General features: G+C 35.5%; 2 protein-coding genes across 2 annotated transcripts in view; one reads left to right on the forward strand and one right to left on the reverse strand.

Moving 5' to 3' along the window:
- Positions 1-6,084, reverse strand: part of LOC123653898 (disintegrin and metalloproteinase domain-containing protein 11) — a 272,141-nt gene extending 266,057 nt beyond the window's left edge. The window contains exons 1-3 of the mRNA XM_045589876.1: positions 6,054-6,084; positions 5,445-5,495; positions 4,300-4,302 (exon numbers count right to left, since the gene is read on the reverse strand). Coding sequence (XP_045445832.1) covers positions 4,300-4,302; positions 5,445-5,495; positions 6,054-6,084 — 85 coding nt within the window. The remainder of the gene's footprint in view (positions 1-4,299; positions 4,303-5,444; positions 5,496-6,053) is intronic.
- Positions 6,085-15,941: 9,857 nt separating this feature from the next.
- Positions 15,942-20,297, forward strand: LOC123654098 (uncharacterized protein K02A2.6-like). Its single transcript, XM_045590059.1, has one exon. The coding sequence runs from the start codon at positions 16,106-16,108 to the stop codon at positions 20,156-20,158; it is 4,053 nt and encodes a 1,350-aa protein (XP_045446015.1). The 5' UTR covers positions 15,942-16,105; the 3' UTR covers positions 20,159-20,297.
- Positions 20,298-26,425: the final 6,128 nt, after the last annotated feature.

A 26,425-nucleotide genomic window follows, 5' to 3' on the forward strand; every position in this document is an offset into this window, starting at 1 on the left:
TGGCCAGAGGATTCCTGTTATAGGTAGCAGACATTCAGCATTACCCAGGTAAGGCGCAAACTGGCTTCAACTATGCTATTTTGTATCTGAATATGCCATTTTTTTTAAATACACTGTCACGACATCTGCTCTAAAACAATTTTTTTTTCATCATAATTGTAATTCTATTTTACAAATTAAAATAACGGAATTAAAATCAAAAGCAAAAGTAACAATACGGGGGATAGTTATGATCTTACATTCCAGTACGCTTCAGTATGCTGAAGGTTGGTGGGGGATTTTGAGCAACGCCTACATATTTAAAAAATTACTTCTATAAAATTGTTATTTATATACATTAAATAATCAGATCAATCAATTACAATTCGAATCTTTGATTTATTTTTTCATCATTACTCGCATAAATGTCAATATTAAACCCTATAGTTAAAACGTGCAGGCCTTAAGAAACCTACTATGTCGTAGACCCTCCTACCTCTCTTAGATACCATAAAGAACATAACGTAAGTACGTTACATCATAAAGACCGAATTGTAACTTGAACAGTCACGAACACATAACAGCCAGCAAGCCGTGACCGAGTCACAAGGCGTGACGTCATCGAGTCACAAGCCGGGGGACGCAAGCATGCGTTACACTTACTTTTACGAGCGTCACTGTACTCGTACGCCACTTAGCGTACGTGACGGGGACGGATGCCCTCATATTTCTTATTACGTTTACGGCCACATTTCAGACACTTTTTTATATAATACTTGGTATTAACCTACGATTCGGAAATGGAGGGTAGACTAAATTATCCATTTGTTAAGGTAAAACTTCTTTACGCACGCTTGATTTGGGGAGTAAGCTGGTGAATGCGTGACGAGAGCGTTACAAAAAGTGTGATTGGGTGAGGCGAACGGAAGTTGAGAGGGAAATATGTTAGTAAGATAGAAAGAAAGCGAGTTACGTTTCATAAGTTTTAATTTAGTCGTGTGGTCTAAAGCACACTCATTTTTCGCTTCAGCCTGTAATATTCCACTACTGGGCATAGGCCTCTTTCCTCATGTAGGAGAAGGATCCGAGCTTAATCCACCACGCTGCTCCAATGCGGGTTGGCAGATATATTCCCTACTATGAGTAACGATCGCTATCAGGTGTACATGATAACAACCGGGACCGACGGCTTGACATGCTCTCCGAGGCACGATGGGGAGACCCACAAGGACTGCACAAACACCCATTTTTATTATTAATTTATCCGATTTCTCTAAAAGATTATATCGTATACATATTCTATTTAAACAAATATTCTCCTTGAGATAGAAAACTATAGTTATATTTAATTTCTGCTAGGCTCTAAACCGACTGTTTAAATTCATTGTAGATTAAGTTCTTTGTAAAAGTAAAAATGCATCAAATAATTTATATTTCGTATTAGCTGACCCAACAAACGTTGTTTTGCCATATATGTTATTAACTATCTTAATCCCCCCCCCCCTATTACTTAGGGGTACGAAAAATAGATATTGACAAAATTTCTTAAAAATCAGTCCAGCCGTTTCGGAGGAGTATGGTAACTAACATCGTGACACGAGGATTTTATACAATAATCTATAACGTATATAAGATTTCTTTAAAAAACCAGATATAACTAAAATAGAGTTCAAATTTAAAAGAAATAATTTTTCTGGTCTAAATTCATCGATTCCGAATCGATTAGAATAGCGATGCGTCCCGGCGGTCTGAGGAACGCTTAAATTTACATTTTGAATGCATTCATATGCAAATGATTGAACAAGACGGCATACATGGCATACGTGAACCGCCGTTCCTGTGTATGGCATATGCAAACTATGAAATAAGTGCGTCGTTGATGTCTTGTCGCTCCGTTTCAATCTCGAGGTCGGTTATATTACTTCTATATTATATCACTAGCTGTGCCCGCGACTTCGTCCGCGTGCAAAAAAGTCATTGTTCATTTCGCACAGCTATAAAATAAATAAATTTCTAAAACGAAAGTAACCTATGTTAATCCTTATTACATCAGCTATCTGCTAGTGAAAGTCCCGTCAAAATCGGTCCAGCCGTTTCAGAAATTAGCCGGAACAAAACAGACAGACAAACAGACAGACAGATAGACAGAGAAACAAAAATTGTAAAAAATGCTATTTTGGTATATATACCGTGGATACATCCAAATGCATTTAGTAAAAAGCGGTTATTTTAATATTACAAACAGACACCTCAACTTTATTTATTTGTATAGATAATTGTGTTAAAGAGATAATTCTCAAAACGTGTCTTTTGATTCTTAAATTTAAAAAAAATAGTTTGATAATTAATTAACTCTATTCTAATCGGTCACCAACCCGCCTGCCCAGCGGGGTGACTATGGGCAACACACATGAGTTCGCGTCATGTTTGGCGCGAACTTGTGGAGGCCTATGTCCAACAGTGGACTGCAATAGGCTGAAATGATGATGATGATTCTAATTGGTTTTATTTATATAAATATTTTATAAGTAAAGACCAAAATTAGTTAAAAGTATTGAAAAATGTTATAATTATTTTCAGAAATACATGCACACTCTATGGGCCGCGTGTTCATAATTCATTAAATACAACCAGAGGAAATAAAAATGTAGTTACGACAAAAAATATCATTTTTTTATAAATAAATAAATATCAACACAACACACACACGGTCGTCTGTTCCTAAAGTAAGCAACTTAATGCTTGTGTCATAGGTAACAGCCGACTGGTATAGCTACAATTTTTTTTTTCGATAAACATAGTCATAAATCAAACATATATAAATATGTAAAAATAAATATATATATTACACCCAGACCTGGGGATGGGAATCGAACCCACAACCCCCGGAGCAGAAAGCAGGGTCACTACAAACTGCCTAAACCGGCTAGTCAAGTTATTTAGACATATAAAGAGCTCTTTTTTAAAATCCCTATTCAAATATAAAGAGATTTTGTCACTAAAGGGTTCGACACTAGAAAAGAATGAAAGGAAAGCAGCTGTTCTATAGAATGGGTGACTGATTTAGACTGATTTAGATGGAGTAGAGATTTTAACTGTTATGTGTGAAAAACCAGTAGTTTTGATATGGCTTTTTATGAGACAGGGACTAAATAAGGGGAGGATTATTAAATAAATAAATAATAACAAAAATCTTATAACATACATACACGGCCGTCTGTTCCTATGGTAAGCAACTTAATGCTTGTATTATTGGTACATAGTAATAATACCTACACAAATATTAGACCCAGACTTAGGTGGGAATCGAACCAGCAACCCGCGCAGCAGAAACCAGAGCCACCATAAGGGTAGTCTATTAGGATTAGTTAGAAAATTATTGTTATCATTTTCAAAAAAAGATAATTATTTTACCTACACTAGATATAGTATCGAATGGTCCTCAAAAATCATAAATTATAGTGCTAGTATGTAGATGAATTACTGCTAAAAATAATTTCTACATATAAACCTAAAACGTGCTAATTCAATTTTACCTCCTCTTATATTGTATTATTTATACAAATAAATAAAATTGGAGTGTCTGTTTTTAATATTATAATAAATAATGTATTGTGCAATAAAGTATTAATAAATAAATACCCTGCATGAAATACAGCGTCACTAAGTCCACACATCTTTATCTATATAATTAAATAAAATTTGAGTGTCTGTTTGTAATATAGAGTAAATAGATACACGGTATATATACCAAAATGACATTTTTTACAATTTTCGTCAGTCCGTCTATCTATGTCTGTTTGTTCCGGCTAATCTCTGAAACGGCTGAAACGATTTTGACGGGACTTTGACTGGCTGTTAGCGGATGTAATAAGGAGTAACTTAAGCTACATTTATTTTCGAAATATTATTATTTTGTCACTCTGCGAGCTGAACAATAACTTTTTTGTTAAATTCCTCGCGGACGAAGTCGCGGACACAGCTAGTTAATAATGGCATTTGATTTTTACACTGAGATTAAACATTTTTAAACATAAAAATAAAGTTGACGACGTTTGACGACGCGTTGGCGCAGCGGTCACAGCACTGGTTGTTGCGCTGGCCTTCGCGGGTTGGCCAACGCGCTCACGACAGATATTGGTATTGGCCATATAGATGTGTGTCGTGGTCTGGGCGTTTGTGCTTGTGTATTGTGTGTGTTTCCAGTCCTCGACACAGAAGAAAATCTTAATGGGGTGCCGTTGAGTGTAAATCGTTTATTTATTTATAAAAATAACTAACTGACCCCGCAAACGTTGTATTGCCGTATACGTTATAAACCCCCTTAATCCCCCTCCCCCATCCCCCCATAACTTAGGGGTATGAAAGATAGATGTTGTTCGATTCTCAGACCTACCCAATATGGACACAAAATTTCATGAGAATCGGTCAAGCCGTTTCGGAGGAGTTTAACTACAAACACCGCGACACGAGAATTTTATATATTAGAAGAGAAGTAAAAAATCATGGATCATAAATCCACATATCACACGTTAATTAGTAACGTCCAAAAACTCCAAAACGGTTTTACATTAAAAAAATTAGACTCATAAAATTAATTAACCCCTAAGACCCTTATTAATATTAAGTAAATATTCAACACTTATATAAATTAACCTTCATAATTATACGGGAAACCCGACGAAATTTTTTTTTACGGAGTATTCAACGAAATCTGAAACCGTAAAAGTATGAAGACTCAACCCTGGAAACGGTTATTGTTCGTGATATACGATCCCCGGAGGAAGTCCTGGAAGCGGGTTTTTTTACAACCCGCTAAATTTTAAGAGCTATTTACGTAACTTTCCCTGTATACGAATTTTTATATACTCGCATTGTTTTCTTCATTCCTGTTATAATTCTGTTATACCTATATTACATTTTTTTTAAGTATCTGTGGAGTTTCATGGAGATTTTTTATGTGGTTGCAATATTTGCATATCCTTACCGTTCATACCTTACATAATAAAAAAAATCACAAATCTTGGCTACTATTTATAATAAAGTACTGGACGCCCAGCGGTCGAAATTCGACCACAATTAAAAATTAAAATTACAAAATATCAAAAAATAATGAAAATATAGAACCTTTTTTGAATTTTTTCAATTTGACTACAGACTTTTACAATTAACAAAATAGTATAATATGCGTGTTGTGTTAAATATATGGTAGTGTGCGTAATGTATTTTTTTCATTGATTTAGAATATTTTTATGCATAATTGAAAAAAAAAAATAGAATTCTAGACTCCTTCTCTATATAAACTATAAGTGTGCGAAATTTCCGCTCTCCGACTTCCGAACTCCTCCGTACGCGCGATTTACGTAAAAACGGGCACAAAGTTTTTACTTCACGTATTAATATACAGATTTAAACTAGGAGAACGAATTCCTTGAAATAAATAACATTATTCGAAAGCGACTTACCAAAAGCACTATCTTCACTCCAAAACGAATCATCCAATGTATAATCGGCTTCTGTAACAAGGAGACAGCGGCTTAATGACTTGTCATTTAAATTATTTATTCACGTCGTTCAATTAAATTTTAAATATTACAAAAATGTTGTATAGATCTGACACATTGACTTAAAAAAAAAATATATTTGTGATTATATTTTATCTGAACATTCTTACTGCATGAAATTGTTCAGTGGTAGCGTAATTTGACAAATACTGGACTGGACAAACATTTATAACGTTATTTTTTTAAAATAACAAAGAAGTTTTATGCGAATAGATTATGTGATTCTATAAATCGTGACTTGGCTATTGTGTTCCATCTGAACAATGTAATCTTTAGAGATTAAACTATAATTAAAACTATCAAAACAATTTTTAAAAAATGCTGTGTTTTCCTTTCAATAGTTTCAGCATATATTCACTGCAACCCATGCACTTTCTCGAAACTTTATAACTGTGAATGCGCTCTTACTCTACATAAGTGTGAATAAGAATTACATATGATGTATGCAGTAAGGTATAAATAATCTATTGATATTAAAAATATATTTTGCAAGTCTACAACTACTAATACGTGGATTATTCAGTGCGAGATCTATTGACATTTAATTTAATAATAATCAAATTATTACTTAGAATATTAAATGCACTAAATACATTTTCGAACTTAATATAATTCAAAATATAAATTATTACATTATAAGCCATTTAACCGTAGTCTCCCGTTTAAATAAAGCCTATATTCATAAATTAACAATATTTGAATCATCATCAACGATGACTTGTTTTAAGGTGAAATTATAACTATATTGATTTTAAAATGAAATAAGCTCAGCTATTTACAATTGAGAACATGCAAAAAGAATAGTTTATCAAGTTTTTGAGCATAAAATGCAAACCTTTGTGATGCTAGCGCCTCCTAGCGAGTTAATTTTAATAACCTCGACTGACTTAAAATAATTACATTGTTTATATTATTCAAATGCTAATTGTTCTTTGTTGTCAATGCAAAGGAAGACGTTGTGAAAATTATCACTTTAAACGGTCATTACCATTAGGATTATCTTATGTGGTTACATGAAACAATATGTTTCCTAGCAGAAGACGGAAGAAGGTAAAGAAGCAATGACTTCGAGTTTCGATATCACATATTTGCAATTGAATTAATCATAATTGACGATTTCGACTATGTAAGGTATACAATATAATAACTATATAAAAAAATCAATATATAGAATAGTCTTGATTAGTGGACTCGCGTCGACTTTTAGTAATTTTAAGACTAGTTATTAAGGTTTCTAGGATTCTAAAGTTGCAGTAAAGTACCGATGCACGTTTAAACAAAAAAAAAATGGAATAACAAAAGCACGGGCATAATAAGCCTGTGGATATATCACTTAAATGAAAAAAAAGGTATACAAATACATGCTTATATACTAATAAACATAATTGTGTTTGTTTGCAAACGAAAAAGCGTCGTCGACAATACCCCCAATCTCCCCTAGGGGCTCTGGTCACTTTACTCATCCCAAGAACACAACACGGCTTTAAAGCAGTACTTTTTAGGTGTGATCTTCTATAAGATTGAGATACTTTCCCAGTTGGGCAGCTCCAGATTGTCACTTGACAGATTAACAATCATCAAAATTACACGAAATTTTAAAGTCAAACATGAACAATTTAGAAATATATCCATATTTCAACATAAAAATTTTAAAAATTAAAATATTTTCACCATTAGTAAGTTAAAAATATTCAGACTTTAGAAGCGCTTCCGAAATGTCCTCGGTTTGTATTATATTTATGTCAAGCTACCATTAATCCGAACTGTAAGCTTAAGTTTCTCTAACAAGAACCGGTGAGAAACTCACCAATCAATTCTTATCAATAATTGAAAGTGCCCAATGAACTCAGGGTCAATTAACCGCAGTTCCAGGGTTAAAGGCAAAGTATGGAGCATGTCGCTTAGCTTTGGAAAGCTGCAAGGGATTAAAGTGGACCTAGAACTAGCGCTAACTACAATCTTAACAACGTCAGTAATCACTTTCAATAGATAAAATTAATCTATAAAATGTCAAATTATATTCATAACTAAAATACATTTATACATATTAATAGTAATTAGTGGTCATCCAGAGATTAAAAACTTAAATTAAAAAAAAAACTAAAAAACAAGGAAAATAAAGAATCCTTTTTTGAATTTTTTAATTTGAATACAGACTTTGACAATCTACAAAAGAGTAGAATATTAATTTAAATTAATAGTATAATATTAAGGGTATAATATGCGTGTGTGTGTCAAATACATGGTAGTGTGTGTAATGTTTTTTTTATTAATTCAATGTATTTTTATGCATAATTAAAAAAAAATGCATTTCTGCACTCTTTATATAAACTATAAGTGTGCGTAATTTCATACTCCTCCGTCCGCGCAATTTTCTTAAAAAGGAGTACAAAGTTTTTGCTTCGCTTTTATACAGATTACTATTATAGTATATTGTAGTCAACAGTCGTAAACGTGTATTCGAAATTGGCGAAGCCTATGTCCAGCAGTGGACTGTGGAGTGGCAAAATGATGATGAAGTGCTGCATTTTCGTATTGCTACGGAAAAATATTTATTTATTACTTGATTCACGTTTGAGATCTAATTTAATTTCATTTTATATTAACTATAGCAAGAAGTGTCGAGAAAAAGTCTTGTTACGCTTTTTTCGATCTCGCTCCCATCCCGTTCAGTGCGTGTACTACGCGGGAATGAACTTCGTTCCAGTATCAAAAAAAAAAAAATACTAAAATAGTACCGAATTTTTTTCCCGCATAAAATATTACGAACGAAAATAACCGCGAACTGATGAATTTATTTGACAGATATATTGCTGTACCGAACTTTTTCTCAATGGCACTTCCTACTGTTGCTTCATCTTCCACTCGAGCGATACATTCACGTTAACGAATCGTCTGAAAAATATCCGACACGCAAAATTTTAAAGCATAACGCCGCGGTTTCATACGTATTGAGGAAAAAAATAGCCTATATTTTTTTCTCGGTAAATGGGCTATCGAACACAAAAACAAAATTTCACTTGTAATTGAAGTAGTAGTGTTTGAGATTAGTGCGCTTAAACAAACAACCAAAAACTTTCCAGCTTTATAATATTAGAAAAAATATTGATAGAAAAATGTAATTTATATTTTAAGTAATGCAAACCAAGCATGTAAGCAAAACGAATCGTTTTCTAAATATAGGAACCTGGCATTAGACACAGCGGCGTAAGTACATTACATAATTGTGTTTGCTCGCAAACGAAAAAAAAACCGACTTCAATTACATCGACAAGTAATACAACGTAGGTCGACGAAAAAATTGTCTACTCGAAAACTACTTATCAAATCTCAATTAATATTTAAATAGTACCTACCACATGACACGTAATATCTTTTGATTAAAAAAAATCATCGAAATCGGTCTATCCAGTCAAAAGTTCTGAGGTTCAAAGATATACAAAAAAAAAAAAATACAATCGAATTGAGAACCTCCTCCTCTTTTGGAAGTCAGAAACAACGAAAGGCATTTGAATAATGATTCTCATAATAATACACGTGTTTCACAGCCAACATAAATTAATTTATTTGAATATAACGCGTATTATCGAGGTAACAACACGGAAACGCTTTCCCTATTCTTGATTCTAGCTAAATTGTTCCGTAACGTCGCCTCCACTAATTAAAACTAACCGTTACTAGTTAATTATAGTTATTGTGGCTGTATAATAAGCACTGTAACATTTACTATTTGTTATGAAGTTACGTCGTTCAATTTATACAAAGGTCGTGTTTCAGATTTATTGTCGATTTATTTCATATCACTGCTGCTGTTTTTTATTTTAATTGTGTGTTGTACGGTTAGGCCGTTTAAGTAATGATAGTTCGACATTTGAAATTTTCTCTTATTAATAGATAATTTTAGTAAAATAGATAAAGTAAAATGAATTTAAAATTATTGTGACAGTAATACAAAAACACATTTTTTTAAAAGTTTTCGCCCCATTGTAATGAATATATATTTTTTTAATTAAATAAATACCTATAATTTTTCGTGTGTTAGTCTGATTGTAACTTAGCTAGTATTTTGCATGTAAAGTTTGAAAATTATTTTGCTCATCACTCCTAACTATTGATCAGACTTCAATCAGAACTCAACATTTAAGCTGAAAGCACATTTACGTTGCTGATTTTTCTTTGTTATTCGTATTTATAATCGTTAATATATTAATTAGTATTACCAACCTAATAGTGTAATGTCGCTCTATGACTACAGATAAGACCCGCATTTACGCTGCAATTACAGTTTGCCAAAGTTACTATTTCATTTGCTGATGCTGTCTACGTGTTAGGAATACGTTTAAACCTTCCACGTTCCATTATAATATGTTAATATGTAGTTGTTTTAATAATTAACTCGAGTTTTGTGGCTAGCGATTACATTCAACGTATTAGGTTCGTTGGTTTATGTGTTTGATACTAAATGCTGAATGAGCTGATGTATATTTACGTTTAGAATTGAGAAACACTTCGACAAATTAACATGCTTGATAATTGCTAATCACGTAAATGCTTTATTTTATACAGAAATATATTATGATATAGCAACTTTATAAAGTAATACTTGAAAGTGGTAGTTTATAAAGAAAAGGAATTATAAAATATATATTCGCTTCAATGTTTGACAAAAAGGTTGACACGTTTTCCATTGTATCGTAATTACGATTTTGGACAAAAAATTAGCCATTCTTTTTATAATAGCAGAAATTTTAGGATGAGAAAATAATTTTTTCTTAAAAACCTTTAACGCCCTTATCCAGCGGGGTCTAGGAGTGTGGTGGTGCTCTTCCACAAAAGAGGCGATAAGTTTCTTTTGATAAATACACAGCGATTAAAGAAAAAGATAAAAATCTTCGAGCAATGCGTCCTGCCTGTTTTAGCATACGAGCGGAGACGTAGACGTGGCCCACAAGTATAAAGTTAATCAATGTGCGATGGAAAGGGCTATGAGACTATCATTGAGAGAGAAAAAGTAATCAATATAGTCTTCAATACATTCCTTTCATAGGAAATAGAAGAATTTAAATATCGAAGACAAAAATATTAAAATTGTTTTAATATATTATGCGACATCAAATTCAAAGCTTCTGAAAAATTCAGACCGAAAAATAAACATAAAAATTTTAGGTTCCTAGTAGAATTTGTAAACTTAACAATTGCGAACTTTTTTTAGCAATTGCGTACCAATTTTTGAACGTCAATAGACGCCATTTTGTAGACCCATGCCAGGCGCGACTTGACAGCGTGCGATAGGTTTGAAAATCGAGTTGTGGTACCCAATATTGATACAAGCGTACGAAAAACTAACCAATATAACTACACAAAGAGTAGTAATTCCTCGCGAATGATTTTATTGATTAAAAAGGTGACAAACGAGCGTACGGTCTGCATGATGGTAACTGATTACCGTAGCTTATAGATGCCAGCAAAATCAGAAGCAATGTATTCCCGACCCTACACAGGATCTCTGGCTACTTTTTTCACCACAGGACTACAACACTAGTTGGGAGCAGCGGTTATCAGCTGTGATACTAGTACATGTTTAGTCCGTAAAAGAAATAAATTTATCGTTATACCCTCTTATTTTTATGATGAAAGACCAACCCGACAAAAAACGTTTTTGCGTTCAAAAGGCGACCGTTACCCGGCGATATAATTTAATTTCAACTAAACGAAAATTCAATTTGACGATAAAATATACTTTCGACGATTCGACCAAAAGTACTGTTCGGTTGAAAAAGTACCTGTCAGCGTAATTACTGTCGGTATAAAGGGATCGGATTTTACCGTTGAACGCGAACGCTTCGTCGCCCGCAATCGAATAACGGTTAACTACACGTTTTAAATCTGTAGCATGTTACATCCAGAAATCGAGTTAGGTTCCGCCGGCGGCCGTCTCGGGACGGGATCCGTGCTTAAAATTATTAATTAAATAAGCTTACGTGACCCGTTCGCCTCATAAAATATGAAGTCCGGGAGCTAAATTGTTTTACGTTACTTCAATTTTTGAATAAAGTTGAAACGTAATTAGCTGGGCCGAAAACGTAATTATAATATTTCATGAAATACGTTCAAGTCTGAAAACAAGATGCGGGCAATCGCGAGTCTTCTATTTAGGGTTCCGTAAATAAAAAGTGAAATATTTATTTATTTTTTGTGATTTATGTGTACTAAAGTAAATAAATACATAGGCATAAACCGTATTTAAAAGAATGCTTTTCGTTCTTTCTGAGGCTATTAAATTGATTTAGCCTGTAATATTCCACTTTTGACGACGCGTTGGCGCAATAGTCACAGCACTAGTTTGTGGCTGTTGCGCTGACGGTCGCCGGTTCGATCCCCACACATGATAAGCATTTCTATTGACGATACAGATGTTTGCCGTGATCTGGGAGTTTGTGCAGTCCTTGTGGGTCTCCCCACCGTGCCTCGGATAGTACATAAGGCCGTCGGTACCGATTGCTATCATGTACACCTGATAGCGATCGTTACTCATATTAGTGATATTATAGACTGAAGCGATTCCAATTCTAGGCATAGGCCTTCTTTTCTATGTAGGATAAGGGTAACAGCTTAATCCACCATGATGCCGCACAGCGGTTTTTCGGAAATATTCCCTTATCCCTCCTATGAGTAAAGATCGCTATCACTTGTATAAACAACAATATTATTATTATCTTCCTTCTACCAGTATCGTTTGTTTCAGATGTTTATGGGGACTGACAGCTGTATATGCTCTTCGAGATACAGTGGGAGATCCTCGAGGAAAGACACTCTTAAGGAAAACTAATATTTGTACAAATACAAATATGCATCGAAAGCGGGAATCGAATACTCGACACTTCGATTACTACGACTACTATTAACGAAACTAAAAGAGAACAATAAGAGTTGTTTAGCTATTTCTTCTTTTCTTTCTATTCTTTACGCTGCTATTTCTTGCACTGCGTCTCCCACTATATGACACTCTCTCTCATCACCATTGGTTGACTGGAAGAGATCTCTTTTAGGGATAAGTCCACCTTTGCCATCAACTATACCTGTAATTTTCTTTATATGTTTTTAGTGCAATAAAGTGTATATAAGTTTTAATTAGGAATTAACTGAGGTAGGGCACAACAGGAATTTCCTGCTCAAAATATGGAGCAGCCCGACTGGGGTAGTACCTCGACCTTACAGAAGATCACAGCAAAATAATACTGTTTTCAAGCAGTATTGTGTTCCTGTTGGTGAGTAAGGTGACCAGAGCTCCTGGGGGGATTGGGGATTCTGGTGTTGTAGGTGTCTATAAGCTACGGTAATCGCTTACCATCAGGTGAGCCCCGTACGCTTGTTTGCCGACCTAGTGACATAAAAAAAAAGTTCTATTTTTCATTTAAAGCAACGATATTAATTATAATTGATCATTAAATCTGACTGGATTAATAAAAGAAAAAAAAAAAAACAGACAGATCTTTGAATATTCCGAACTCTGCAACATTTTATTTACGTAAAATGTTTATGTTAAACCATAAATTGATGTCAGTTGGCAGTTCGGGTCTAATCTTAACAAAGCCGCGATAGGTAATTGTTCTGTCAAAAAGGGCCGGCCCATATATCGTCGACGTAGATCGGATTGAGGTAAGATAATATTATTGATATACATTTTTTGTATCTTTTAATATTCATCTGTCACGCATATATATATATTTACTTTTTTTTTGTTATTTTTTATTGAATCTAAAAAATATTTCATAGATTTCTATTTTTCTGCAGTGGAATATGAGTTTGCCCATAATAATATAAGAAAATATACCTACAACATATTGGTACTTATATACTTTTAATAAAATAAATACACTCACACACACGCACATACACACACACCAACACAGCATGCGAAATTAATGTAGAAATCAATAAAAAGTTTAAACATATGAAATATCATTCTAAGCATACTTCAATATATTCAAACCAGAAAATGAGATTCAGAAAAAAAAAAAACAACATTCGTTTACATTTTCTCATCAATGTTAAGTCAATCCGAACGTAAAATTGCGTATAAATCTTATTTAACACCGAAAAGATGCAATAAATAAAATAAAATGAAAAAATAGTAATAAATTTCGTTGGAAAAATTCACCTGCGTATAACTCCGGTAATCCCCCCGAGGTTTCGACCCCCGAAATGGTACGATTTCGAACTGAAGTCTACTTAAATCCGTAATTATGTCGCCAACCCAGTCGGAAGGACCGAGTGGATGTGGTAAGGGCAACCATCCATATCCGAGCAACCATTTGTACTAGCTCATTGAGCCAACTCATTAAGCGTCATTTTAAAAACACACACACACATATATTATATATTATACTTTAAATTAATAAGAAAACACAAAAACTAACCTAAAAGAAAAAGAAGTGATTAGGGAAGATTTAAAAATCATTCCATGTCAAACTGCGAATTTAACTTTACAGAGTCATCTTTCTCACATACAGTCGAATATTTTTTTCTACAATCGTTTATGAACCGATTTTGGTAATTCTTTTTTTGTTGGAAAGGAGATATCCCAGGGATGGTACCATAATAAGGAAACCAGGATCTGATGGTGAAATTCTAGAGAAATCGAGGGGAACCCCCGAAAATCGTCGTGACGACTAGTGCGTTTGTTATTTTTTTTTCGTCAACTTACGTTGTATTACTTGTCAATGTAATTGAAGTCGGTCTTTTTCGTTTGCGAGCAAACTAAAATTATTTATATAAATGTATCATCGTTCGTATTATTTTATTAAGAATTATGAAAATAAGTTCATATTACTTTTATTAAATAAAATATTTTAATTTTACATAGCAATTTAAAAAAAAATCAAATTCTGTAATTTTTGGATGTGAGGTTATTAGAATTTAGCAAACCGCGCTGTAAATCGCTAAGCGCTGGATGCTAAACTCGTCCCGGAAATAGATTGACAAAAGACATATCTGGTGACACGGCATCCCTGGTTTCGCTGTTACAGCAGCGTCAATATTGACAAATGGATTTCTGTAATAACCGTCCATGTTTTTACGTTTTTGGCAAAAATTAATTTGGGATGGATCAAAGATAATTACATACCTATTCAACCGTAAATAATTAATGATTTCTTCTATATATGATGGCCGTATGAAGAAATCGGGTAACGTTAACTCTCTAATCCTTTCTAATACTAATTAGGACACGACATTATGATTATTATTATTCAATCATATTTTATTTAGAATTTAATAATACGTACTTTTATTATTATTATTATAATAAATGTCATTCATTTCAATACTATTACGAATCCTAATAATCTAAATTTATCTCGTAGCTGTGTCCAAATACAATTATAATTAAAAACGATCCCTGAAAAAAGAAAGAATTGAAACCTTCTACGCTACTCTACGTAGATTTGAGGAAGAAGATAGGTCAAACTGAATGAATCTAACAATATGGTCTACTTATGTGGCTTTTCCTTACTTAACCATTTCGAATCTTTAAACATCATCATACACATAACCTAAATGAAGTATAATACAATATTAGACAGCTTGCCTGGCCTTAATGCCACCAAAAATAAGTTACTCTCAATAATAACAGATTTCAAAAAATTAAAGGAGTTTATGGTATATTTATTTTTATCAGCAGCTTTTAATTTTAATATTTGCCAGAAAGATTGTTAAAAAAAAAAAACAATATTTCCAAATATCAGATGTTAATCGAACGAAACACAAAAAAAAAAAGAATTCGAACAATAAAACCGAACATTTCAATGATCGATCCGCGAAAAATACGGAACTTAAATTTTTTCGTAAATAGAACATAGACGAAAATATCTCGATTCCCAATAAACCGAGGGGACGAAACAAAGCCAGTAATGAATTGCCTCTTTTTTTTTTGTTTTCAAAAAGAATGAAACAACAATGGAGTAATCTGAGTCGATGATACTGTTCATATCGTGGCTACAAAACTTTGACTAATTGTTATGGACGCCTGCGGGAGAGCTGTAATTAGGGTTTGCCTGGCATCTCCATTCCAGTAATTAACGTCTTAAGTGACCCTGTCGAGAGTGGTTTGTGAAAATTTTTGGCAATGCCTATATTTAAATTTGGTGACTTGGTGCTGTGTCGAAATAACGCCGATGCGGTTAAAGCAGAAACTTGGAGGATTATATTGTATTTATGTGGCATGTAAACCTTAATTTTAGATAAGAGTTAGGTGACTAAGTTAAAATAAAATAAAGTTATGTGAAAAAAGAATTCTTCTTTAAGTTGAATATGAAGGTAAGTTACTATGAAAGCGAGTGTGTTGCGAGTGACATTGTGATATTCAGATTGATAGGTGAGCCATTACACGTTTTTGTTATATAATCATTGTTGTGTATGCGCTTACCGCGCGCTATATGTATAACGGTCAGTCAGCTGTCAATAAATCAGTGTGCAACTAACTAGCTTGTTTGATTGACGTGTACCCGCTCTGTTTAAGTATCTAACACGTGGCGACGAACGAACTTACGTAGGCGTTGAAAATGGCCACTGGAGGAGTATTTGGTGTTCTTTCCACTTTCGATCACCTAACACAAGAGTGGAGAAGCTACAAATGCCGCATAAACCAATGGTTTATAGCGAACGAGATAAATAACGAAAATGACAAATTAACTATCAAGAGACGGGCCATTTTGTTAAGTGCGTTAAGCGAAGCGAGTTTTAACCTAGTTAGTGACCTGGCGCTACCTCGTAAGGTGGAAGAATTGCGTTACGATGAAATAATTACACTTCTCGACGAGCATTTTACACCGAAAAGGTTCGGGTTTGCGGAGAAATCCATTTTCTACTCCGCAACTCAGCGCACAGGTGAAAGCCACACTCAGTGGGCGGCCCGGTTAAGGGGGTTAGCCGCACACTGTGCTTTCAAGAATTTGGAAGAGGCCTTGCTAGATAGGTTTATCATGGGCATGGCAGCGGGACACGAGAGGGACAAGTTGTTTGCCCAGGATCAGCGGGAGCTGACCTTGGCGAAAGCCATAGATTTGGCAGAAAGCGTGTGCTGTGCGCGCCGGGCGTCGTCGTTGGCGGCGCCGAGTGCGTGTGGCAGCGCCGTGATGGTTCCGGATGGCGTGTTCAACATCTCCAAGAAGGAAAAGTGTAGTGTGTGCGGGTTTACTAATCATAAATCTAACCAGTGTCGCTATAAAAGTTACAAGTGTAAAAAGTGTAACAACAAAGGTCATTTGTATAAAATGTGTCCTAACGACGCGAAGGTGAAGTACGTCGGGGAAGGTACTGTGGATGACGGAGACGACGGTGAGTGCTTATACAATATTCGATGTGTGACGGGCAGGCCGATGACAGAAAGCGTTCGGATCGGTGGGCTGGTTTTAGAGTTTGAAATAGATAGTGGATCAGCTGTAAGCGTTATTTCCCACAAAACATATGTGTTGTATTTCAAACGATTACCGTTGTCAGTCACCAATAAAAAATTGTTTAACTATAACGGCGGAAACATTGAAACTGTGGGCGTGGTTTTATTGCCAATATCGTATAAAGAGCGCACGCGAGTCTTGTCTGTGTTTGTCGTACGATATGACGGTCCATCGCTGCTTGGGCGCGATTTCATACGGGAATTCGACCTCGAGTTAGTGATGACGCACTCGAGCGCACCTGTGCACGCTGTTTACACGCATGCGCTTAAGGGAAGTGATTTTAATGTCGCGGAAGATTTATTTAAAATGTTTCCTAAGGTTTTTTCTGATAGTCTCGGGTCGTTTAATAAATATACAATTAAATTGCATTTAAAGCCAGATGTAAAGCCAATATTTCTTAAAGCTAGACCGGTGCCTTATGCATTAAAAGAAAAAATAGATAAGGAACTAGATCGACTATTAGGGTTAGGTATTTTAAAACCGGTGGAACACTCGGAGTACGCATCGCCTGTGGTACCGGTGTTGAAAAAAGATGGTAGTATCCGTTTATGCGCCGATTACTCGGTTACAATTAACAAACAGTTAATAATAGATCAGTACCCCTTGCCTACTGTAAATGACTTATTATCTAAGCTGTATGGAGGCATTAAGTTTAGTAAAATTGACTTGTCTATGGCATACAATCAGCTTAGGCTATGCGAGGAGTCGCAAAACCTCACATGCATTAATACACATCGCGGTCTTTTTAATTTCACTCGTTTGGTTTTTGGGCTGGCAAGCGCACCAGCCATTTTTCAAAGAGCAATGGAGTGCTTGCTCGCCGGAATAGACGGTATCATTTTTCTATTAGATGACATATTAATAACTGCCAATGATGACGACCAGCACAGACAGCGTTTAATCACCGTGCTTCAGCGATTGGATGACGCTGGGCTGACAGTACAAAAAAGTAAATGTGATTTTTTTAAAGATGAAATATCATATCTTGGCCACATAGTAGACAAAAACGGGATTAGGACATCACCTGAAAAAGTAAAGGCTATATTACAAGCTACTAAGCCGGAGAGCGTGTCACAATTACAGTCGTTTTTGGGACTTACGAATTATTATAGGAATTTCATACCCGACGCATCGTCTGTGTTGAGTCCATTGTATAATTTATTAAATAAAAACGCGAAGTGGGAATGGACCACGGCTCACGATAACGCATTTTTAAAAGTAAAAAATATTTTATCGTCTGATAGGACTTTGGCGCACTTTAACCCGAACGCTAGGATTATTTTGACCGTTGATGCGTCGCCGACGGGGCTAGGAGCTGTATTATCTCAAATCGATAAGGATATGATAGAAAGGCCGATATCTTACGCTTCTCGAACGCTTTCACCGGCGGAAAAGAATTACGCGCAGATCCAAAAGGAAGCGACAGCTATTATTTTTGGCGTAAGACGGTTCCACCAGTATTTATACGGTAGGTCGCAACCCTTCGTGTTAAGGACAGACCACAAACCCCTGCTGGCCATATTCGGACTTCACAAAGGGATCCCCGAAATATCCGCTAACCGTCTCCAACGATACGCTATGTTTTTGGCCGCTTATAATTATAGTATCGAGTATATAAGTAGCAAGCAGAACATAGCGGATTATTTATCTAGGGCTTGTGAGGTTACCAATACAAGTATGCCACCACGGGAAGGTATGTCAGACGAGCTCGTCAATTGTGACGAGAGGGCGGCCTATGTTAATTTTGTTATCGACGGTGATCTACCGGTGACGCTGAGCGACCTGAGGCGTGAAACCGCTACAGACGATTGCTTGTCGCGAGTCAAGAGTTATGTATTAAACGGGTGGCCACGGAAAATTAACGATGTTAATTTAAAACCTTACTTTAATTGCCGAAATCAACTATCATACGAAAACGGATGTCTGATGCGGGGACATAAAGTAGTTATTCCGATTACGTTGCGAGAGACAGTGTGTAAAGAAATGCACAGCTCACATTTCGGGGTCGTGAAAATGAAAGCGGAAGCTCGCAAGCGGCTGTGGTTCCCGGGTGTGGACAGAGCGCTGGAGCAGCTGGCGGCGGCGTGCAGCGTGTGCGCACAGCTACGCCCCGCACCGAAACATGCGCCGCTTGCACCCTGGCCACTGCCGCCGCTTCCATTTTATAGAATTCATTTAGATTTTCTGGGACCGGTTAACAACTTTATGTTTTTAGTTATTGTAGACGCTTACAGTAAATGGGTCGAGTGTTACGATATGACTTCTTCTTACAATTCAAAAGCTTTGATTACTAAATTATACGATTTTATGTCGCGGTTCGGAATTCCACACACATTGGTGAGTGATAATGGTACGTCTTTTACCTCTCATGAATTTAAGCACTTTTGTCTGGTTAATGGTATAAAACATATGTTATCACCTGCATATCATCCCTCTAGCAATGGACAAGCTGAGAGCTTTGTGAAAATTATTAAACGGGGGCTCAAAAGTATAATTTTACAGGGTTGTAATAAAAAAAATATTGCAGAAAAGCTGGCTAAATTTCTATTCGACTATCGAAACTCTAAAAACAGTACCACCGAAAAGTCGCCCGCGGAATTAGTGTATGGACGTACGTTGCGTTCACGGCTGGACCTCTTAAACTCGACAGCATTAGCTTCGTCATCGTCTCCCTCACCCACAGCACTCACTCGAACCGTCGAACACAACCAGTCCTTACAGGCTAAACATTATAAAGGTACAAAGAGACAGAGCTTTAAAGAGAACGAAACGGTTTGGGTTACTAAGAATATAAGTAATAATAAAAAAATTTGGATTGAAGGAATAGTTAAGAGAAAAGTCGGACAAGTATTATACAAAATATATGTACCACATCTGGACTGTGTGATAACAAGACACATCGACCAAATCAGATTACGATTGTGCGACTCGCAGTTAGATAACAGACGTTGGGACCCAGACGTGGTGCCAGACTTAATGCCAGCGGGCGGTTCATACTCCGAAGCTATCGCTCATCCAGAATGTGGAGGAGAGCCTCCGGTGGAACCATGTCAAGAGTCGTCTGCATCGGAGGAAGCGACCAACGAGCCGGTAACACCTCTCTGTACCGCCCGTTCCAGGCGTCAGGCAATAAGTCCGGTCTTTTCAACACCGACTTAATAGTTATAGTTAGATTTAAGTAAACAATATTTTTCTTTATATTATCCTAGCTATAAGAGGGAGAGATGTTGTGTATGCGCTTACCGCGCGCTATATGTATAACGGTCAGTCAGCTGTCAATAAATCAGTGTGCAACTAACTAGCTTGTTTGATTGACGTGTACCCGCTCTGTTTAAGTATCTAACAATCATATAAGTTAAAAACCCGTTGAAAATTAAAAACACCTAGCATATTACTCGCATTGCTAAGATCACCTAAAATTTTCCACTTTTGAGAATTGCATATTATTTTTCCATAAAACTAAAATTTATTAATTACGTCATTTTCTCATTATCCAGATAAAATACCTAAAATATTCAAAAGCCAATCTAAAAACCGCGATAAAAAAGCCACTAACACAAAAGTATCAAATGAGCATACTTTTTAGCGTACAACGTTGTTGATGAAAGCCGAGTGTACATGACATGTGACGTCATTACGTGTACGACAAGGGCGTACTAACAAGGATTACACAGTTATACGGACAATGCAATATTACATAGACGATTGTTTGTGTTCGTTGATGCATGTTGAGGTGCAGGCTCGTGTAACTCTGTTACTAATTAATGTGACACAATGTTAAGCAGTGCGAGTAGTCGCCTAAGAAGACTGATGGTTTGAGGGTTCTATTCCCGCTTGGGTATTTGTATTTATACAAATATATCTTTCCGGTTTGGATGTATGTCCTTGTGAGTCTTAGTAAGTTGTTATCATAAATATCTGATGGCGATAGTTACTCATAATAGGGAGCATCTCCGCCAACCTGCAGTGGAGCAGCGTGATGGATTAAGCTCTATTCCTTCTCCTTAATTGAGAAAAAGCCCTATGCCCAGCAGTGAGATGTTAGAGGCTGAATGTGAATGTATCGTAAAATTTAAGAAAAATATCATCCTTTGGAGGAGTGTGAAGAATCAGATCGGGGTCACCAGTTTGGGGGAGCGTGAGGAACATGGTGTTGAGTCTCTCATTCCCTATCGAAAAGGAAGGATCCTCCAACCAGACGGGTGTTGTGTCTGGTGGGGTCGCCCTCAACGATTGTTCTCGGGTTCTTGTATATATACTCATTCACTTTGATAACTTTGATAGCGCGATGTAGGATACGTCAGTTTTTCTCTAGTTACGTAGTTCGTAGTCGCGAGATAGATTTCGCCACAATCCTTATGGTTTGTTGGTTTGTTTTAATACTCTTTACCACAAACCTCTAAAGTTTTATTTGAAAAATACAGGCTGTAAGTGATGAATGTACTGTTAAGTAACGTTTCGTCTTTCATTCATTAAAACCAGCTTACTCTATCAAAAGTTATCGTATTTTGAGTGACGGGCGCAAACTTGGGAGTGCAAAAGTTGGCGCTGAACTTAACTCAAACAGCTTTTAAATGTCACGCAAAGGCGTCGTCATCATCTTTCATAAATGTAAGAGGAATAATATTAGAAATTAATCCACAAAAACACTCTACTTGGTGAGTCGATATTCTTTATCAATACGCCAATAATTAGATAGTTCTCATATTAGGTTAATTACTACATAACCAAAAATGACTTCTGCACTATGTACGGTATGTATATGTACGGTAAATAGCCCCAAGAAGATAAACAATTAGATAACCACTTCGAGAGGTAAAATTGAACCAGAAGAATCAACGTTAGTTGAAATTTGGTCGCATAACAACAGAACGATGACAGGTCATAATAATGACTTTCACCTTAAAACCATCAGAAGAAATATAATAATCACCGACGGAAACAGAACTCATCACAAACTTACGTGTTTGTGTGTGATTTACAATTAACAAGTTACTAAACTGTTTTTTGTTCATCAAAATTATAACAGCAATAAACAAAAAAAAATTGCCTTAAAATCCAAAAAAATATTCCAGCAATCATTGAAATAGTAGTGATGCGTGTTACATCATTAACTTAATGTAGTTACCGGGTACGATTTTATGGAAAAACATTGTCTTTTGCTGTCGTATCATTCCTAACTTTATATACATAAGGATAGAGTACATTTTCCATTGAACCACTAATTTAGGTCAGCGGTTATCATACGGATAGTCATAGGTATATTAAAATAGGGTTCTATCGATGGTAAGCAATTTCTAAATTACAGAGTGTTGGGAGATTTTAATATATTACCGTGATGTTTTTAGGTTTCATTGGTTAAACAATTTTACCCCTTAGGCAATTTTTATAACATTTTTTATTATAATATTACGTGAGGGATACGCCTTCTCTGAATTACATAATATGTATCTTCTGTGATAAGTTATATAACTCTAAATAATTTTTAATATCATTTCAAAAATCGACCATTCCAGCGGGGATCGAACCTGCATCTCCGAATGACCGTGTCGGTGCTTTAGCCAATTATGTTTTTGTTTATAATTCCCTAATGTGTGGGTAACACAAAAATAAATTGTATGTATGACTCTAGTTATAACGTTTTTTTTTGTGATTTTAACGTTAGCATCATCAGATAAAAAAATAATGATTTTTTGGTCTAATTCAGGTTCTTCTATCTGCTGTAGTTACGGAAATATTTTTTTTGCAAAGTGATATAGGTCTGTTAATAAATTCGTATAACAGATATTTGTCTGGTTATACCCCTTTATCACTGGAAGTATTCAAAACTAAATTGTTTGTGCTTTTTGATTTAAGTGCTATTGTAATGATATCCAAAATTAAATTTTCTTTACTTTTTTCGTGAATACTAATGTGTCTAGAGCCTGTCACTTAATAATTGTAAAATAACCTTCCATTGCGGTCGAGCAAAAAGATAAAACTCAACAGTTTCTTGTTTCGTAAACTAACTTTAAAATCAAGAAAGAGGTTGTTTTACTCTACAGAAAAGGATACTCCAATTGAGTCCAGCCAACTCAGTCCACGAACAAGAATTTTTTTGAAATCATATTTTTGCTTTTCTGTAAAATGACGATTTTTGACTTGTACCACTTGTCATAGGAGGCAGTGACATCATTTAATTTAAATTCTGTGGCATCAAAATACTGGCTAGTGGGTCGTTCACGACCAACTTTAAGAAGTCGTTGCACCGGCATGTCAAATAAGAATCTTACCACAGTAAGTGTTAACACGTTCACTGCGACACTATTTTTGATGGACTTTCAGCCAGTGCGAATGAGGTCTTTTCGAGGCAAGGTTGAGCATCTTTGCAGTGCGAATGAGAGCTTCTCGGCCTCACAAAATATTGTTTCTAAAAAAGACCTTAAATATAGCTCAAAATTGAAAATATTTGTTTGAAACTTTACCATTATAAACTTAAATAGATTTTCAAGTTGAATCTAGCTTCGCCGCAGTTGTGACATTTCGGTATTAAATAAATGAAAAAAATATTTATGTCGTCGGTTCTGCCTCACATCGCACTAAAAAGAAGTTCGATGTGTCTCTACTAGTGATGGGAATAAAAGTGAAATGCAGGTGCTATAACATTTATTGTTATAAATAATCAATCAAAATGTTTTTCATTGAAACAAGGCAAACAGTATGATTTATCATAAGTATTTCTGGTCGGAGCAAACTTCAGTAACACTTTTCTATATTTTAACTGCCTTAACTCTTCTGTTTCACTTGAGGAATCTGAATCACATAATATGAGCGTCTTTCTGCTTCGTTTACGGTTTGAAAGATCCATATTACACTAAAACAACTACTTGCAATAACAATGCGTAAAAAATTAGGCAAGTCACGCGGACGAGAAGCTTGCTGCCGTAGCGATACTTGTCGCATCACTACGCTAGGATACACGGTGCCCGCGCCGCTCGCGCTTCACTCCATGCGTCTATGAGGCCTACAACTTTTGAGATAGATTAGACCAAACTTCGCACAGTAGCGTAATTAATTTCTATTCAGTGCGTATGAGTGCTTTTCAACCTCATATTTTATTAACTGCACCATTGGGCTTGGCTTTGCTAGAGAAACAATTTTATGTATTTGTCTCTGTCATACTCAAAGAAATGTCAAAATAGTCACCTCCCGCACGAAGTCACGCTTGTGACTTTTAGACCTCATAATGCAGTGAACGTGTTTAGTGCTAATAGTAACTACTTACTACATTTACTACTTAACGTTATAATACTCAAACAATTTAGAACAAAAAATATTCGTGCTATGATATTTAGCTTAATTTATAAAATATCGATAATTTTTAAAATTCCCACTACCACTCTTGAATTTTCTTAACATTTTTGAAGTAACAATTCTTTAGGCAAGCTTGACTTGTGGAGTGAGCTGGTGAATGCATGACAAAAGCGTTACGAAAAGTGTGATCGGATGAGGCGAACGGAATTTTAGAGAGGGATATAAGTTAGTGAAGATAGAAAAAGTTTAAAGTTATGTTTCGTTTTTTAAAAAAACTCGTTTTTTCATATTTAAAACATTAAAATATTATCAGACAATTTTTTTTTTCACGCTTTTAAGTAATTCATTCTAGAAGATTTTAAACAGACAGATTTTTATACCTGAAAGTTTTCTTAATTAAAAAGCCTGCAATACGATGAATCTGAAAAGAGTGCTTGGTATTTTTACGAGCCCTGAGTACAAACAAACACTTATTCCATTTCCCTCACAGCCAAATCATAATTAGAGCTTTCAATTAACCTAATTAATCAGCAAGACGAGATGCTGTGACGTTAGTTGATGTAAGCGACAATACTGGAAAGGTTAGCGACCGTTCTGACGTTGTGTTCATTGCACTGTACATATCCCACTTTTGGGCAAAACGCATGTTTTTTTATACGACTAGGGAACTCAAACCTACCGATGATCTCTGGTCATCGTACTCACCACAGGAACACAACACTATTTAAGGGCAGTGTTATTTATCTGTGATTTTCTGTAAAACTGAAGTGCTTACTTAAGCTAAGCTGCTTCCCCAGACTGTTGGTTCCAGATTTTGCCCAACCTTATTTTCAAATTTACGCTTAGCAACTTTTTTTTATGTCACTAGGTCGGCAAACAAGCGTACGGCTCACCTGATGGTAAGCGATTACCGTAGCTTATAGACACCTACAACACCAGAAGCATCGCAAGCGCGTTACCGACCCAATCCCCAATCTCCCCAGGAGCTCTGGTCACCTAACTCACCAACAGGAACACAATACTGTTTGAAAACAATATTATTTTGCTGTGATCATCTGTAAGGTCGAGGTACTACCCCAGTCGGGCTGCTCCATATTTTGAGCAGGAAATTCCTGCTGTGCCCTACCTCAGTTACCTAATTTAGCTATTAATTTTACTTACTATAGATTATTAATAAATAAAATATATTCTATACATAAAAAGCACTACATTTCAACAACAATGCACAATGGGATACACAAACGATCATTGTTCCCTAATCTCAACAAATGTCACGCGAACTATCGTGATCGAATTAGATGAGCCATAACAAGGCACTGGCACGCGATCTAGGTAACTTCGAAAAACATCTACTGCTACAATATGGGCCTTCTCAATGTTTCTGATAACGTTTATTTAGCACAACAGTTTAAAATAGGCTTCACAAACTGGTAAAACAGAGTACTAACGGTTTCGTCGAATTCGACATACAGTAACAAGATACTGGTAGGCGATCTCAACACTTCTGATTAAGGGCCAGTTTCAAGGTTAGGTTGGGACATACTACTACTGGTATTTCGCCAGTCGGACTGCTCCTGATTTTGAGCAGAATATTTAGTGCTGTGCCCTACATCATTAAATTATATATTTTATAGAAGGACTAGCTGACTCGGCAAACTTTGTCTTGTCGCTAAACCCTATTTAAAAATAGGGGTTAGTTGGGTGAAAATTTAGGGTTGTACCTATGTATTTTTCAACGCCAAATAATAATAAAATAAAAAATAAATAATTTATCTAAAAATGAAAAAATAAAAATTTACGGGTGGACTACCCTTAACATTTAGGGAGATGAAAAATAGATTTTGTTCGATTCTCAAACCTACCTAATATGCACACAAAATTTTAATAGAATCGGTCAAGCCGTTTCGGAGGAGCGTAACTACACCACGACACGAGAATTTATATAATACAAGTAGATTATAAATACGGCTAAACTTTTTGACATTTAATTTTACTTTTAATAGACAAACAACGTCAGCGAAAACAAAAATAAATTAAACGTTTAGAACTAATAATTCACCAAAATTATATCTTTTTGAAATTAATTTGCATATTTCATTTACATGATCATGTAGAGTCTGATATTTTTTGGGA

This window comes from Melitaea cinxia, chromosome 5 (assembly GCF_905220565.1).
Source record: "Melitaea cinxia chromosome 5, ilMelCinx1.1, whole genome shotgun sequence".
In the NCBI taxonomy this organism is placed as follows: Eukaryota; Metazoa; Arthropoda; class Insecta; order Lepidoptera; family Nymphalidae; genus Melitaea; species Melitaea cinxia.